Consider the following 18,084-nt stretch of genomic DNA (forward strand, 5'->3'; position numbering starts at 1 on the left):
CAAAGTTCCAGGCTTGCCAGAAAAACCAAAACAACTAACTACCCTCAGAAAGACTCTGAATGTCTCCTGGTAATGTTGCAGCTGTAGCTTTTCTATCAGATCATAGAGCAGTTTTTGAACATCGTCTCTGTGAAGAGAAACTCTGATGAAGTGAAGCAGAACTAAATTAGAGGTCTTAGTACAAACAGCTCAGAAGATGTTGTTACATCATCTGTTCTTAAAGTCACAATTGGGGGACCCACGTTTTACAAATTTAACTTGCGTTTTCTTTAAACCACATCTCAGTAAAAAATTTCAGTAGAAGAAGATTTTCAGCAGCAGCAGAAACTCGAACGTTTCTAAAGGATGTGGGACAAGAACTGGGCTCCATAGCACAGCAAATAGACATTATTTGTAGTCGGCCCTTGAACTGTTGGTGGGGATTTGTTGATTATAAGAACAAGTATGATCCATCCATTGACCTCGGTTTCTAATTGTTAACTAAACACTGGAGCTAATCAGCCAGTTTTATCACTCACAGAGAGGCAAACCAAGCTGGGATAAGTTTGTCGTTCTGTGTTTGAGTGTGCATATCACCACTGTTGTTGCTCCCTGGAGTTCCAGTGAAGTCTTCCATCCCTCCACACACATAAAGGCTGTTCTCGCCTGCTAGTCTCGAGGTTGTACGCCTTAAATACCGAGAGAGAACAAACAGCATCCGTCTAACAACCTCAATGTGCATCAAGCAGACATGCTTTACTGGGGAAATGCGGCGGGTGTCTCCAACCTTCCCGTGGCCTCGTGATAAGCCAGTTCCAGCAGCTCAGCTGAAGTGTGGGCAGGATCTCTCTGCTGGCTGCCCTGCAGCTCTGCCATGTTCTGTCTGGTCTGGTGGTGAATCTGGATCGCCTCCCCAGAGGGACCTGAACACAATGGCCCACACTTTTACCTCAGCAGGTTCACCATCAGCCTGAACTAAAAAAACTACACAAAATGTTGCTACTAAGGTTGTAAATAACTTTATTGAAGCACTGGACTGCAGGAAATACTGTTGTTTTCATTGGTAAATCTAAAGCCATCACCTTGACAGAAAGTTCTATGTGTGTGTGAAAAGAAGAAAAATAATGCTCCTCTATGGCTGGAATGAAACCAAGAAGACGTTTCTGATGCACGGTGGCGCCACAAAGCAGCTGAGCTGGAGTTGGTTTAGTGAGGATAGCAGGTAAATAGTAGCAGGAATAACTGGAAATGAGGAAAAAGTGGAAACATGGAAATAGTTTCTGTTGTGTGTTTGTTTCAATAACAATATTTTTTCTCCTGAAAGCCAAGACTTGAGAGAACGATGAGATGAGAAAAGGTTTGGTCACTGTTGGTCTGTGTGTTATTTCTACAAAGTTCTGTTAGTAATAAATTCTGCTTTCTTCTTCTGGTCGGTCTTTATGCTGCTACATCTATTCATACAATCATTTTACATCATTTTACCTCCCAATCTGACAGCTGAGAAACATCATGTCTGATGCTGACTGGGGTTAGGAGGCTCAGCTACTTCTATTTTTACATAAAAGCCAAAACAAAAACAGAAAAATGTAGCTCAGAGTTTTAAGGGCTAATAAATTCCAGACTGATTTGTAATGAAGTGGGTTTTCATCCGACTGTGAGCCACCTCACCGACAGGGAACGTGTGCATCCAGCGCCGGCGGTTGGAAGTCAGCTTCATGGGCATCCTGGATGGTGTGAAGGGATTTATAAGGGCCCGCTGAGGAGTGTAACCTCCTGGACGAATGTGCAGTGTGGACTCGGCACTTCCCACTGTGAACCTGCCGGGTGCACTGAAGTCCCTCTGAGAGTCCATCATCTTCTCTAACAACTCTAATCACCAGAACAAGAAAACAATAATTAGGAAGAGGATGAAGACAACGAATGTCACATCCCAGCAGCTGAAGCAGTTACCTCTGGTGCTTGTATATCCCAAAGAGCTGCTGACTTCATACTGAGCAGGAGCCACACGTGGTATCAGCAACATGTTGGACACGGGACCGAGACTATCATCAGAGGCCAGACTCCGCTGTTCTTCTGGAGCTCCTGAACGAACGGGCGGGGACACACCCATGCCTGTACTGATGTCCACCGAGCCCCAGCTCTTCCTTCCACTCGTCTCTTTGTCTCGACCCATCCTGACAAACAACAAACCGCAGCTGTTGATTCAACAGGTCCGCTAGCTTTGGAGGAGAATATTTCCTTTTTTATACAAATTTAGTACAGAGCTGCTTGAGCGGGCAAACACCTGAGGGTTGTGCTCCTCTGAACTCGTGAAGGACCTGGAAGTCTAAACACCTGAGCATCATGAGCATCGTAGTCCACCTGTATGGGCAGACTGTTGTCGGAGTCCTTCGGTACACAGAGAGCTAAAGGAGGTCATAAAGTCTCATCAGATTCAGGCTAATATAAAGAGATGTAAGCACTTATTGGTCTACACATACTGTGGTCTCGGCTGTTCTTGAATTTTTCAGCATGAAGCTAAAGACAAAAACACAAGATGAAAACACAAAAAACTTCACGTTGTGTTGATCAACAACTGTGAAAACAAGAGCAAATGTACCTTATGACCAGCCAGCTTGATTCGTGGGGTGAAGGAGCTACAAGAGTTCTGACTTTTGGAGGTGTAGAAGCTGCAGGTATGCAAAAAGATAAATGAATCACTTCCATGTTCACATAAGTAAAAATCAGAATGATTCAAATCAGGGTTAAAATAGGTTTTCTAATGATTCAGATTGTTGTTGGCTTGGACGTGGAGGAGTCTTTTCCTGCTGTTGTAGGACGTTCTGTTGCTACCTTTCCTTCGTTAACCTGAGAAGGAATCTCAGTCTACAGTTAATGTTTTTGATGGAATTATTTTTAAAAATATAAGAAAATTAAAAAAATTATATAAGTGGAGTGAGAGCAGTTAAACAAGTTACAACGTTCCAAAGCTGACATTGAAGAATTAGAAGTACACTCAGCTCCACCTGTTTCACTTCCCATTTACACTAATATCTAACCAGCCAATCAGATGGCAGCATGTAGTCACGTAGACATGATGAAGAGGACGACCCGGTACTAGAAGGCGGTCCCGATGGAGAGGACGACCCGGTACTAAAAGGCGGTCCTGATGGAGAAGATGACCCGGTACTAGAAGGCGGTCCCGATGGAGAAGATGACCCGGTACTAGAAGGCGGTCATGATGGAGAGGACGACCCGGTACTAGAAGGCGGTCATGATGGAGAGGACGACCCGGTACTAGAAGGCGGTCCTGATGGAGAGGACGACTCGGTACTAGAAGGCGGACCTGATGGAGAGGACGACCCGGTACTAGAAGGCGGACCTGATGGAGAGGACGACCCGGTACTAGAAGGCGGTCATGATGGAGAGGACGACCCGGTACTAGAAGGCGGTCATGATGGAGAGGACGACCCGGTACTAGAAGGCGGTCCTGATGGAGAGGACGACTCGGTACTAGAAGGCGGTCCTGATGGAGAGGACGACTCGGTACTAGAAGGCGGACCTGATGGAGAGGACGACCCGGTACTAGAAGGCGGTCATGATGGAGAGGACGACCCGGTACTAGAAGGCGGTCCTGATGGAGAGGACGACTCGGTACTAGAAGGCAGTCCTGATGGAGAGGACAGGAATCTCAGTGGACTGGTGACGTTTTTCATGATGCACCATCCTGCAGAAAATGAGCCATTGTCATTTACTGGAAGAGACTTAGTTAAATTTCATGTTCTCCTGCCTGTGGTTGATCCAGTGAGGAAGGTTGTAGTCATCTCCCACACGCGAGTCTCCAGGTGTTGTCTTGTTATGCAGCTAAAGATTACATAACAGAGACCATAATTAATATGAGTGTATGACCAGATGCACCAACCTAACCTGACATTCTGTGTTACCTTGAATAAAGGTACGGCGTGCAGTGGCTGCTCTCCCATACAAACCAAGTCTACGCCAATACCTAAATGGAACAAATATGTGTCATCATCATCATCATCATCATGTCTGATAACAAGATAATGTCTGTATCTACACACTCACCATTGTCAATCATTCGCTGTTTAGTGAGGATCATGAGCAGACGGTCGACTTCAAACACTGCAACTCCAGGTGTGATGACCACTGACATCTGGCCGGTGCGGTCAAAGTTTCGGTTGATGTAATGTTTGTCAAACACTGAGGCAGACGTGGTGGTAATTAGCTTTTTATCTTTTACACTATAAAACTTCCCCTGTAGTTAGAGCAGACCCTCCGGCCCCCCTTTAGGCATTGTCTTCAATTTCCACACCATGTTTCAGAGGTGTGTCAACCAAGACAGCCCCACAGCATCCAGAACCTTGAGGAACTCCAAGCTGCTGCTCCAGTACTCACTAAGACCAGGAAAGTGGATCACAGAACTAAAGTCCACAGATCTTTACAGTGGTCTTCTAAATCCTGCTGTTTACAAAGAAAAGTCCATTCAGGATCTTCTGGTTCGCTATGAACCAGATCCCTCAGGTCATCAGGGCCACATTCGGTTTATGGAACAGAACCTACAGATCTGCTGAAATTCAGCTGCTTTAAATTAATGTTTAAAACTTAAATATTTGCTGCTTTTTATCAGAACAACTGTTAATTTCTCAGACTGGAACTTTGATATCTTGCATTTCTTTTAATTCTAGCTTTATTTTGCCTTGATTTATTTAAATTTTCATATTTCTGATATTTTATTTATGCTGATATAATATTTTATGTAAAGCACTTTAAATTGTTTTGCATATAAAATGTGATGTATAAATAAATCTGCCCTTCCTTAAGATGGTATGTTAATCTTTTTTTTTTTGTCAGCTGAGAACAGTTTAAATAGTTTTACATTGCTTACCATTGAAGGAAAGGTTAATGGCCTCCAGGTAGTTTCCTTGTGCAGCAGTAGAGTTATAAGCCACAGGAAAACCATCTGTCACCATGGAAATGAACACAAGCTTTTGATTACAAACATAAACTGATCCCCAAGGTTCCTCAGTGAGAGAAGCTCTGGATTTCTTCATTACCTGCTTCCCTGAGTCGTACCAGGACAGGGTACTGAATGAAGAGCTTCTTGATGGTAACCAGTAATGATGTCCACTCGTCCCGTCTTTCATTCTGAGCCACGACCCTGATCACATAAGAGTCGGTGCTTGCTTTCAAACGCCTCCATCTACCAGTCTGTCTTTATGTAAATAAGCTTTTACCTGTAGAAGTCTTCATAGAAACGGCCCTCGTGATCTTGTCTGATGGACCCTCTCATGATCTCTGGAAATTCATCTGAAGAAATTTGAAACTTAGGTATTTTCTATTAACACTACAGGAGTATTAATATTTGTCATAAGTCCCTTTATAAACTCACCGATGGTTTTAGCGTTGTACAACGTACGAGAGAAAAGTACAACCGTGACCTCGTGACTGCAGTTCTTCTCCTGTTGTAACATTAAAATTGCTCATTTATTTCAGAAAAAAAGGGGTCAAAGTTAGAGCAGCTGCAATAAAAGACAAAGTACAAACCTTCCACTTGGCAAAAAGATCAGACAGGAAGCCGTTCACAGCCTTCTCAAAGTAGAGATCACCTGAGAACAAAATGTATGAGAAAATGTACTGAAAGGCACAGAGTGACAAACTGTGTCAGAAACAAGCTTATTCACAACTAACCATAAATATCAAAGTCCCACATCTCACAGCTCATCTGGATGAAGATGTAGACCATCGCAGATGTGGATCTGAACACCACCTATGGAACAAGACTGACTTCAGCTCAAACACATGCTACAGTGACCCGGGGCCTCATTTATCAACCTGTGCGAAGCAAAGCAAACTACAGGTGGCGTCTGCAGCACAAAAAGGAAATGCGGCGCACTTCTACTTTCAGATTCATAAAAGTGTGCGCACGCACATCCCACGCCCGTTTCCGTTTATAAATCAGAATCAACTCAGATGCACGTGACGGAACGCCTTCCCGCGCCCACATGGTGGCTATAAAAGGTGAACGCCTATAATAAATACTCATTACATCATTTCCATGACGGCTCGGGAGGGAAAAAGAGGGAAGAAGTGGAATTATTCGGGGTGTGAGAAGAAGATCCTGATGTACCATGTTGGAAAACATTAAAAATGTTTAATTGGTGGGCATGGTGTGGGCATTACTGGTGTCAGGAAGACAGAATAGTGGCAGCAGGTGGAGATGCTGTCATCACAGTGTCAGAAGGGAAAACACGCCAGAGGCATCAGGCCGCACGGCTGGATATCTTAGTCGGTAGAACATCCGTCTGTCATGCGGGAGACCGAAGTTCGAATCCCCCAGGGGTAAACAGTAACACCATCCAGTTGGTCATGGAGGCTTTGTCCATCTTTTATATACAGTCTATGGGCAAGACGTTGCAGCCCACAGTAAATGGTTTTGGAGAAAAGCTGCTAAATGACAGTAATGATGTTGGTAATGTAGTCTTTTGTTTTAATGTATAAAATAAATATGTACAGATACATCTGAGATAGGAAGCAGTTTATTTAGTGTATTTAGTATTTTAGTGTAATATTTCTTTCTAGTTCCTGGTGTTCCAGCTGGGTGGGTGGGGCTGCAGCTGTGGTTGGAGAGGGTGAGGCCAGAGACTCCACCCAGCAAGTGTCCTCAGAGGAAGTCCTGCAGGTGCAGAGGGAACCATCACCACTATTAACCAGGTGGAGAAGGAGTTGTGGAAAATGGAGACCGTCTTGATGGAAATTGTAACACTTACAAAAGGATTGAGTAAGAATAAAGAAAATATAAAGGAAATCCACCTCTTGTGAGTTTCATAAGCATTGCATCACTTCTAGACCTGCAGTCTGTCCCACTCTGCTGGATCTCAGAATAAATGACCAAAGCTTACTTTTCACATCCTCGTTTACTGACTGGTAAATGTTGGCAGCTGACTCTCCACCTCATCATCTCCTTGATTTTATTCTGGACCTTTGGTGTTGCAGTTTCCCGTTTTCCCAGTTTCTGTACGTACGCCATGGTCAGAGTTTGCGTGGAGGTTGGAACATTCTCAAGTTTGGTTTTTATAAATCCCAAAAGTTGACTATATTTGGCATATGCCGATTTATGTACCTATGCCAGCTTTATAAATGAGGCCCCTGATCGTTATCAAACACATGACATGGCTTGGAAGGTTTTCTAGCTTTAAAAGTTTCTAAACTCAAAACACAACTTCAGCATTGAGTTAAAATTTCTACTTCGTGACAATGAAACTGCATTAAAAGTAGAAACGTGATTTTTGTCTAACTGAAGCCACCACAACAGATGCTGAAGGATGACTGGATAGTAAAACAACGTTATTAATAAACCATTTTTTAGTAAACACTTACCCTGGTATTTTCACTGATGTAGCCACAGGTCACTTTCTCTCCCTTCACCCACAGTTCACTAGCCTGAGCTCTGAAGTAACAAAAACATAATAAACATGGGAGAAACATTCAAGTCAGCTCGCTTATTATCAGCACTTCACCCTGAAAAAGAGATCCATCTACATAAAGTTTAGCGACACAGTTTGTGTCTTTGGCTCCATCGTTAAAGTGTAACTCCACAACCTACTTTCTGTGTAACTCCACCCACTGCCAAATTTGAAAAATACCTGAAACTGCAAGGTTTTGGGGTGATCAGGGGGTAGAGAGTGGGTGGGGCGGGATACACAGGCAGAAATGATTGACAGACGGCAGCTCAGCTCACTGGCAAGATGGACAGCGAGATTCACAAAGCAGCTACGCCACAGAGCATCTCTGAAATAGAAGACTTTCCCCTCCTTAATCTCCTCAGCTACACTTGAACCAGGTGGTCCTGAAGCCGTTAGCGCTGTTAGCTGCCTGTCAGCAGCTCCAGCAGCTCTGAAAAGCTGTGGAGACTCGCAGCAGGTTGTAGCAGCTGGAAGTTGCTGCTGCTATGATTTGAGCTGCTGTCTGTAGCCAGATGAGGATCAGCAGGTAAAGAATAGAGTCCGGTGTTACTTTTACAGTCATTACAACAGCACATTACTACAGCATTAGTACTTGGAACTGCTGTGATAATGATCCTGGTACTACTGCTGTAATAATGACCCTGGTACTACTGCTGTAACAATGACCCTGGTACTACTGCTGTAATACTGACCCTGGTACTACTGCTGTAATAATGACCCTGGTACTACAGCTGTAATAATGACCCTGGTGTTACTGCTGTAATACTGACCCTGGTACTACTGCTGTAATAATGACCCTGGTACTACAGCTGTAATAATGACCCTGGTTCTACTGCTGTAATAATGACCCTGGTACTACAGCTGTAATAATGACCCTGGTACTACAGCTGTAATAATGACCCTGGTACTACAGCTGTAATAATGACCCTGGTGTTACTGCTGTAATACTGACCCTGGTACTACTGCTGTAATAATGACCCTGGTACTACAGCTGTAATAATGACCCTGGTACTACTGCTGTAATACTGACCCTGGTTCTACTGCTGTAATAATGACCCTGGTACTACAGCTGTAATAATGACCCTGGTACTACAGCTGTAATAATGACCCTGGTACTACTGCTGTAATACTGACCCTGGTTCTACTGCTGTAATAATGACCCTGGTACTACAGCTGTAATAATGACCCTGGTACTACAGCTGTAATAATGACCCTGGTACTACAGCTGTAATAATGACCCTGGTGTTACTGCTGTAATACTGACCCTGGTACTACAGCTGTAATAATGACCCTGGTACTATAGCTGTAATAATGACCCTGGTACTACTGCTGTAATAATGACCCTGGTACTACTGCTGTAATACTGACCCTGGTTCTACTGCTGTAATACTGACCCTGGTACTACAGCTGTAATAATGACCCTGGTACTACAGCTGTAATAATGACCCTGGTACTACAGCTGTAATAATTACCCTGGTACTACTGCTGTAATAAAGAGCCTGGTACTACTGCTGTAATAATGACCCTGGTACTACAGCTGTAATAATGACCCTGGTACTAAAGGTGTAATAATTACCCTGGTACTACTGCTGTAATAAAGAGCCTGGTACTACTGCTGTAATAATGACCCTGGTGTTACTGCTGTAATAATGACCCTGGTACTACAGCTGTAATAATGACCCTGGTACTACAGCTGTAATAATTACCCTGGTACTACTGCTGTAATAATGACCCTGGTACTACTGCTGTAATAATGACCCTGGTGTTACTGCTGTAATAATGACCCTGGTACTACTGCTGTAATAATGACCCTGGTGTTACTGCTGTAATAATGACCCTGGTACTACAGCTGTAATAATGACCCTGGTACTACAGCTGTAATAATTACCCTGGTACTACTGCTGTAATAATGACCCTGGTACTACTGCTGTAATAATGACCCTGGTGTTACTGCTGTAATAATGACCCTGGTACTACAGCTGTAATAATGACCCTGGTGTTACAGCTGTAATACTGACCCTGGTACTACAGCTGTAATACTGACCCTGGTACTACAGCTGTATTAATGACCCTGGTACTACTGCTGTAATACTGACCCTGGTACTACAGCTGTAATACTGACCCTGGTACTACTGCAGTACGACGATGTCCTATCAGCCCAAACATAGAAGCTACTGGTTATTCCAGCCTTGGACATAGATATTATGTGGGATTTCCTATGAGAGATAAAGTGTGAGTAAATTTCATGTGTTGCGTTAAAGTAACAGATGAATATTTTATTACTGAGGCTGCTCAGGTAAACTAGTCTGTACACATAGACTATGTCCACATTTGTCCAGGTCCAGTTCAGAACCAGCTGTAAAATGGGCCAATGAGGAACATTTCTTTAGTCCAGGTTAAAACTGATGAGGAAACGTTGTGCCTTCATCACTGTCGGTGTGTTTATCTGCTTGTTAATGATGTGGTTGCAGCATTTTATGCTTGTTGGCTTATTTTACTGCATGAAATATGTGGAGGGACCTGCTGGACCAAACATACCTCCACAGGTGGGCCGCTGCATGAAAAGGTTTGGGAACCCCTCTGAAAGTTGGACAGTGTCTTATCTGCCTAAGTTGAGTCGACTTTTTCATTTTCTAATGTTAGTGGAATCACATGACGTGAAGCACTTCTTGTTTTTACTGTTGCAGTGAATATTGATGTTAACATATTATATTTGTGGTAAACTTGCATCTAAATTATTTTCTGACAAAATGACTGAATCGTGTTGTTTCAGGTTAACATGAGATCATGAGATAAATAACGGAGTCCTGCTGAGACTAATGGATTGAGCTCTGGACTGGTGGCTGACAGTTGTGTGAGAATGTATAGAATATTAAACTTTGGAGATGTAGTCTGTGTGCAGTGTGCACTTGCATGTGAGCATATGAGTGCAGTGCATGAATTAGGGTAGCCTCGGTAAGTGTAGGACTCCCGGCCTGAATTTTTGTCCCAGAACCGGCCCTGCAAGGAAGCTCCCCTAGTAGCGCTGGCCTAACTCTTTTTGTTTGTAGCTACATTTAAAATTAGGGCCCTACCGATTACTCGGCAGGCTGATTAAATCGGCCGATATTAGCCTTTTTCCAAATGGCCAATATCGGACGTAGTTTTGCCGATTATATGCCAATTTATTCTTACTTTCTAATAAACAGTAAACGCTGTTAAGTGTCGGCCTGCAGAATGATGTCCTTGCGGCGTTTGTCCACTAGATGGAGCTCTGACTCCATCCAATCCCACATTCATCGCTCATTCGTCGGTCAGCTTTTTATTTACGCTGCATTGCTAAAGTTGTGCTAAATTAGCTTAAGGCGCTCCCCGTTGTAATGTTTTGGCTAACTGCTGTAAGCAGAACTCTTTGAAGTGTGAAACACCGGAACTGTATGTGCATGTAAAATGTTAGAGCATTGCAACGGTGACTTTTAGCACATCAGGAGCATGCAAAGTACCAGCTGATGTCGGCAGTTAACACATATCGTGTGGTTGTTATTTTTAAAAAACAGCTAGTCATAACACCCGTCTATGTTAGCACTAACATCACTGTTATCCCAACCTAGCATAGCATTAGCTAAGTAGCCAGTAACTGCAGAAATAACGTAAGTGTACAAAATATCTGAGAGTACAGAACGATCATTCATCACTCCGTCAGCTGCAGGTTGAGGCGTATTTTAGGAGAGATGTGAATGCAGAGGGGAGGAGCTTTATTCACATTCAGCACCAAAAACTTTATTAATATTACAGTCTGTCTTCACCACCGTCATGATGTCATGTCTCCCTTTGTTTTACTTTGTCAGAAAATACTAACGAGAGCGGCTGTAACAGCGACTCTGTGTTACAGTTGTGCCAGACAACGGTGACCATTATATGTAAAATACAACGCTATCAAAGGTGACATCTTTCTGACATTTAATAAAAGCATATCTGGTTTTTATTTTGGTTTGTGTATATTATGGTATATATCATATTTCATGAAAATATTGGAGTAAGAAAATGTAATTTAACATTAAAGGGCATCAGAAGGCTGCATTAATAATGTTTAACTTCACTCATGTTGGTTATATAAGGCAAACACCTTATATATATTTTTCTACCTGTACTTTAACCTACTTCTAATTTACATCAGCAAGAAGAACAAAATAAGACTTATTTAATTAATTCATCATTCATTTATACAGTTCATTTATAGATTGACTTTTATTTAAGGTTATATATTTTAATTTTCCAGTTATTTAATGCTTTATTGTATGTTTTTGGAAATTCTTCTGTTTTAAAGTGGTGATGTTAGCATTAATTAATCAAAAATTAAGTTAATTTACTCATTATATATATTTTTAAAATCGGCCGATTAATTGATAATCAGAAATTTTTTCTACCAAATATCGGAATCGGCCTTAAAGAATACATATCGGTAGGGCCTTCTTAAAAATCACAAAAACCATTATGTTGATCAAACTGACTTTACAAGCTACTCACCAATGTGAAAGATATTTATATTTACTTTCACTTAGATACACATTTGTCATTGTCCACTCAGATGACTTCTGTTCACATATGACAGTAAAGATACTATTCTGGAATAAAAAGTATTAGTATCTTTAATTTAATTCCATTTCCTGAAAGGATGTATATCAGTCAGTGGGGTTCACTTAAATCCAACTCAGTAATGCTAATTAACAACCTAAAATGTGCTGTTGTATGTAGTAAGACTAATTCTGACATTCTAGATGTAAAATATAGTCACATGGTCACTTTTAAATCTGGTAATTTATGTAGAACATTTTACATGATCCTCCATTAAGACCTTTATGGAGGATCAAAGAAAAAAAACAAAAAAAATACTATATACTTTTTTAAATCCTAAACGTTAAATTGTTTCTTCGTATTTAAAACATTTTAATTGCAGCCCTGGTCCGTTTGTTGCCAACCCGGCCTTTCCATTAACTTTTCCTTCATCCATTCATTTAGTGCAGCATCTGGAATGTCTGACTCGAGTCTGTCTGGATGAAATGAGGCTGAGCTGCGTACGTGGAACAACTTGAGGCTGAATTAGGAGATGCAGCTAGTTTAAAACTGACTTTTTCAGGTGAGTCTTTCTTTCTTGATCGGCTTTCATGGAATACCCCCCTGGTCTTTTGTATGAAATGTGTGTTCTGGTTTACCTTCCAATCCATCTGTGATCTATAAAACTTTCTTTCTAGACTTCACCTAGACATTTTCCTGTTAAAAGCCACAGTAAGGAAACAGCAAGCGGAAGTCTATGCTTGATTATTGTTGGGAAAGTATTTTCAAATTTTTATTCTAAATGAAAAAATTATTTTGTTGTTTGTATCTGAGCAAGGATTTCCAGACTTTCACCGAATTCACTGTTTGCAGCAAACAACTGAAGTGCCTTTGAGCAAAAATGTACCTGATTCCTGCAAACTCCACCTTCTGGGTCACATATGCACATGTGCTCACCTGAAATACAAAAGACAAAAATCTAATACTATGTTACACTCAGTTCTAGAATCAGGAAACCTTCACATGGCCCACCAGACTCTTCTTCAGCCTCCACATGTCTCCTCTACCAATGTACTGGTCCTTAAATGTCAGCTCCACCAGGTCCAGTGTCACATCCTTGGAAGGAAAAATAAAACTTTGAACTGTTATCTTGTAGTAGCAAACGGCAGCACTGCAGGAGTGGACGTACCTTTGGGTCAACGATGTTAACAATGACATCCTGGTATGCACGCAGCTTGAAGGCCTGCGCTACAGTCTGGTCCACACTGATTGTCTCTGTATAAGAACAAAATGTCCATCAGGATTGTGAAAAAATCCTCACAAATCAACTGTTTGAGTTGTGTACGCTCCTATTTCTTCCTTTTGTTGCCACAACAACCAGCATCTCCATGTGGGAATGACTACAACATCCACATTTAATCTGATGGATCCAACTGAAAATCATTTACCTTTCTGAAGATCCTCTTTTAGGCTCTTAACCTGCAGCAGAAGAGGGCTGGGAATTTCAAAAGAAACATTTTATATGCTCAGTAGTTGATTACTATATAAATGAAAGCATACAAGTTAACACCGTTCCCTTCGCGTAGACTCACCTGTATTCGTCTGTAGGGTGTGCAATCTCAATTATATCCCCCAAACTGACTTGAGGAAAAATCTTTGAGTTGACAACCAGCTCGTCATCTGTTCAAAGAAGTGGTTCATTTAAAACCCAACTCCACAGAAATTCAACCTTTCACGACAACAAAACACAAATAAACTATTCGTGCTACTGCATTTCTTTTTCTTACCACTTCCACCAAATCCTTTCTTGTGCAGCACAAGCTTGTATGACTTATTTGTCTTCATGTTGAGCCAACTGAGGAAGAAATAATTTAATTAGATAATATTTGGCTCCTAAAAGTGTAAGTAAATTAGAATACGAGCCATGTTGAGTATTTTGTTCTCCTACTTATATTATCATGACACTTCTAAACTGTTACATATGTTCTAGCAGTCATCTGTTTATATAATAATAAGATTGTAAAATTCACCAAATTATTTGTCACTCAATAAATCGTTCAGGTTTGAATAAGTAAAACGCCACATCCCGCTACATTCAGACGTACCTAAACGCTCCGCAGCAAACTCCTAGAAGATCAACCTTCCCTAAGACGTTGGCATTTGCTATCCTGGCACGTGGCTTATCCCAGAAAACTTAGAGGTAACTAAGTAACTGTTTTATATAGAGGTAACCGCAACATATACACGTCAATGTAATTAAAACTAGTTGGAACCACTGTTACGTTGTAGCCATGTTAGGAGATGTGCTAAGTGATTAGCACACTTCCACTTCCGCCAAAACATGGAAACGTGCAATGTGATTGGTCGTCTGCTTCTCAAGAGTGTTTATCAACGCAAGAGGAATCACTCCGCTGATCTACATCTTCGCTTCTCAAACAAGCTTTACATCACTTTGGAAGTAATTATTTTCTAATTCTGCCAGATAAGTCAAATGTATGTTTAATTTGTTATTGTTCAGATATAGTGCTGTACAAACAAGATCTGACAATTTTCAGTGGATTTTGTTTGTTTGTTCGTTCGTTTTTTTTTGTTTTTTTTTTGCCTGTTAACACGCGCAGGCTTCGTAAAAACATGGTAACGTGTGGTGACAAAGGATTTACACAAGAAACGGTGGTGACATGCAAAGTAAAGTAATACTACCGATATTTTCAAATAAAATGCTTATTATTATTATTATTATTATCATCAGGGGCGTAGCCATCATTTTAGAAGTGAGGAGACAAATTGTTTAGAGGTCTATTGAGTGATTTATCATCCTCTCACATTCAGTTGCATCTATCCTTAGCAGCTAAAGAACCACATAACCACAAACAGCACAGCACCAGGGAACCAACTTTAGTTCTTTAGATTTTGATAGTATATCACTTTAAAGTCAAAATTTAAAATCTAAAGCTGCCAAACTCTGGTTGAGTTTACATAGAATGACCCTGGGGCATCTACAGGGTGAGTAGCCAGGTTATTAAGTGCCAAATGAAAACACTGAAAACAAAAAGTTCTGTAAAACACTTTTCCTGTTTAAAAAAATCAGCACCAAAATGAAATGAAAGTGACAAGGTAACAGGGTAATAAGCCACATAATTTAATGGCATGAAGCAACAAGTGAAAGTGACACAACAATAAATATATCAGCATTAAGATGATGCTATTTTATCATTTATTTTATCATCAACGATGACAGTACAGATGTGCAAAATTAATCAGTTAAAAAAATGGTATGACCAGTGCCTGCTGACTAAAACAATAGTCAAATAATGTCTGCAAATAAATGAATAACAGTTATTTATTTATTATTTAAAAATATGTTCAAAACAAGAGCGAGCACAAGTTCTGTGCAGATTGAGGGTTGGGTTTATTCCTAAGTGGTAGATTAGCCAAAAATTCAAGTAAGGGTATTGTTTCTTTAGAGCAATATTATTTGCATAGAAGTAAAGAGAACTCATCCAATTAATTACTTGAGTAAGAGTAAAAATGTAGTGAAAATGTAGTAAATTTAGTGAAAAAACTGAAGTATTGTGTAGCCTAACGTCTGATTTATTCATCAAATAACACTAATGTAATCATTCTTTTAAAATAATAATCAGTAATCAGCAAATTCATGTACTTTAAACTTTAGTTACCACTAAATAAATTAAATCTTTATAAATATAACAGTAAAAGGAACACAAATACATTTATATTCTTATTTTCTACCTAGAAGTGAGTAATCTTAGAGTAGCCAAAACAGTAACGTTACTTGAGTAAGAGCAGCCTGTTGTTACTTTAGAATAATATTACTTAAGTAAAAGTAAAGATTGTTTTACAACAAAACAACTCTCAAGAGTACAATTTATCCAAAAAGTTATTAAAGTAAATGTCAGGGAGTAGATACTACCACCTCTACCTTAACTAGCTAGCTTAGCTAACTAAACTGACATCTATCCTGTCATGGGGTGGTGTGCGGATCCAAGGAAACGGGAACTCTTAGGAAGAGGTAACAAAGGTTTATTGTGATTGGTTGGTGGGAAGAAACAGGAACGCTGGAATGACGGGCTGGAGCGGGCAGACAGGAATCCTCAGAGACACAGGTGAAGTCCGGTTCAGGTTCACAGATTGTAGTATAATCCAGCGATGACTGGAGGTTCGTCAGGGGTTTATATGTGGGATGAATGATGAGCTTGATGTCCGTCAGCTGTGCTGTCCTAATAGCGTTGTCACATAGTGTTCCCAAATAAGGGCATCCGGAAGAAGGAGAGGTGGGGAGACGTGGGCCATGACATATCCGTCATCTTTTAAAGTCCTCATAATATAATATATAATATACAATATAGAACGTCTCTGTTTTAGCTAAACAGTATCTTCATCCAACAGCATTACTCATCTTTCACCGTTTGTTTGGAAGGAACTTTCTAAAGTTTTATGCCTCTTGACTGGTTTGCTGAACTTGTCTGAAGAAGTGAATCACACCAAAGACAGCCCGTCTCTGTTCACACACGGTGTTTGTTTGCCGCCTTAGCTTTAAAATGTGTTTCTACAAAATTTAATTAAGCGGTTGTAATGGCTGTAAAAAGTGCGGGGGACAGAGGACAGAGATGCGGGTACACGGGGGACATGTCCCTTCCAGCTAAAAATGACTGAATTAATAAAAAAAGAAAAGAATAAATAAGTAAATAAGAAGTAGTACAGCTGAGTAAAATGAAAATAAAATAAATAATATTTCTGACATCATAGAAGTCTGATGTCCAACACGCTCCAGTCATGTGAAGCATCTATGGACAGAGAGTATTGTTTGGAAACAAATACTGTGAGTTCTATCTAAAACATTTACTAGAATTTACACTGACTGCTCAGGTTTATCCTTTTTTATCTATGTTTTTCCTATAATTTTTTAATCTTGTATAGTAGATTTCATATAGTTACATATTTTGATTGTTTGTTATTCTTATATATTGTGAAATTTTGTAAGATATTGTGGCTCTTTGAAAGGAACGGCTCCTCAAGATCCGGCTCCCTTCAAAGATCCACAAATCTATGACACCAGCAACAGGAGGGGGGGGGGGGGGGGTACCTGGTAATGACGTCACATACTCTTGGTCGTTCGGCACTACGAGACAGCAAAACGGAGAAAGTGTGAGTGACTCTCCTTCCTGACTGTCTTTGGTGGGCTTTGTACCTGAGAGGAATACAAAACTTTTCCCAGTGAGGTTTCATTTTCTCCACAGCTTAATAATGAATAATGGATCCTGCTAGAAGGGGTGTTTTGGGCTGATGGCTTCGACAGCTTGGGGGAAGAAAATGTTCAGGAATTTTAGATCCAGTATCTATAAAGCCAAAAGCTGAAGAAACTTTCTTTTTTAAAAAAAAAACCTTTTTCATCTTGGTGGTGATGCCTGGGAAGTTAACCCTAACCCTGTTGACTAGCTGGCTTACATGGGACCTTCAAGTTTCATGGGTGATTTCTACTTTACTGTTAAAAAACAAATACAAACTTGATTTATTTCCAAATAAACCAATAGAAAAGTCATTCTGTTTAAAGCAAACCCTCATATGTCACTGCACTTCTTACATCAGAAAAACATTTTGCATTTATTAATTATTACAACATATTTGGAGTTATTTGGTAATAATATATTTATCACAAACATGTAGAACAATTCATACTTTTAACATTTGTCTTTTATTTATGTCAAGAGCTCTAAATGGACACCCCCCAACCTGCCTAATGCAGGTCCTTCAACATGGATGAGAGCTTAGCCTTCATCCTCGTCTCTCCCACCACCTTAACATGTGGGTTCAAGGGGCGTCCCAGTACGAGCTGTTTTGTTCTGGGATGCCCCAGGAACCACAGTCAAGTCAGATCCCTGATCAATACATCTGATTTTATTTCTATCAAGTCTGACAACAGCAGAAATTGTAACATGTTTGATAGTTAGGTTTTACCATCATCATTCAGAAAATCACACATCTACTTCATGACTGTAGCCCCTCCCCCCAGCTGTCACATGGTCTATTTTGATCCCTGAAATCAGCTGTAACACAGACACAACTAACTTTGTAACCGCCATCTTAACCA

At 40.6% G+C, this 18,084-nt stretch overlaps 1 protein-coding gene across 9 annotated transcripts in view; it reads right to left on the minus strand.

Moving 5' to 3' along the window:
• depdc5 (DEP domain containing 5, GATOR1 subcomplex subunit) overlaps positions 1-14,308 on the minus strand; it is a 57,178-nt gene extending 42,870 nt beyond the window's left edge. For 6 of the 9 annotated variants that reach the window (XM_041991319.1, XM_041991318.1, XM_041991321.1 and 3 more), the window contains exons 1-24: positions 14,081-14,305; positions 13,763-13,830; positions 13,568-13,655; positions 13,424-13,470; positions 13,165-13,250; positions 13,008-13,091; positions 12,883-12,932; positions 7,357-7,426; positions 5,668-5,746; positions 5,524-5,585; positions 5,369-5,438; positions 5,214-5,286; positions 5,034-5,137; positions 4,865-4,939; positions 4,045-4,179; positions 3,903-3,964; positions 3,749-3,822; positions 2,579-2,648; positions 2,460-2,496; positions 2,264-2,384; positions 1,930-2,153; positions 1,648-1,848; positions 767-902; positions 577-668 (exon numbers count right to left, since the gene is read on the minus strand). In XM_041991319.1, coding sequence (XP_041847253.1) covers positions 577-668; positions 767-902; positions 1,648-1,848; positions 1,930-2,153; positions 2,264-2,384; positions 2,460-2,496; positions 2,579-2,648; positions 3,749-3,822; positions 3,903-3,964; positions 4,045-4,179; positions 4,865-4,939; positions 5,034-5,137; positions 5,214-5,286; positions 5,369-5,438; positions 5,524-5,585; positions 5,668-5,746; positions 7,357-7,426; positions 12,883-12,932; positions 13,008-13,091; positions 13,165-13,250; positions 13,424-13,470; positions 13,568-13,655; positions 13,763-13,820 — 2,098 coding nt within the window. In that variant the 5' untranslated portion in view covers positions 13,821-13,830; positions 14,081-14,305. Of the gene's footprint in view, positions 1-576; positions 669-766; positions 903-1,647; positions 1,849-1,929; positions 2,154-2,263; positions 2,385-2,459; positions 2,497-2,578; positions 2,649-3,748; positions 3,823-3,902; positions 3,965-4,044; positions 4,180-4,864; positions 4,940-5,033; positions 5,138-5,213; positions 5,287-5,368; positions 5,439-5,523; positions 5,586-5,667; positions 5,747-7,356; positions 7,427-12,882; positions 12,933-13,007; positions 13,092-13,164; positions 13,251-13,423; positions 13,471-13,567; positions 13,656-13,762; positions 13,831-14,080 lie in introns of all 9 variants that reach the window. The other 3 variants (XM_041991323.1, XM_041991325.1, XM_041991326.1) reach the window with 3 other exon arrangements.
• Positions 14,309-18,084: the final 3,776 nt, after the last annotated feature.

The sequence above is a fragment of the Melanotaenia boesemani genome, chromosome 8 (assembly GCF_017639745.1).
Source record: "Melanotaenia boesemani isolate fMelBoe1 chromosome 8, fMelBoe1.pri, whole genome shotgun sequence".
NCBI lineage: Eukaryota > Metazoa > Chordata > Actinopteri > Atheriniformes > Melanotaeniidae > Melanotaenia > Melanotaenia boesemani.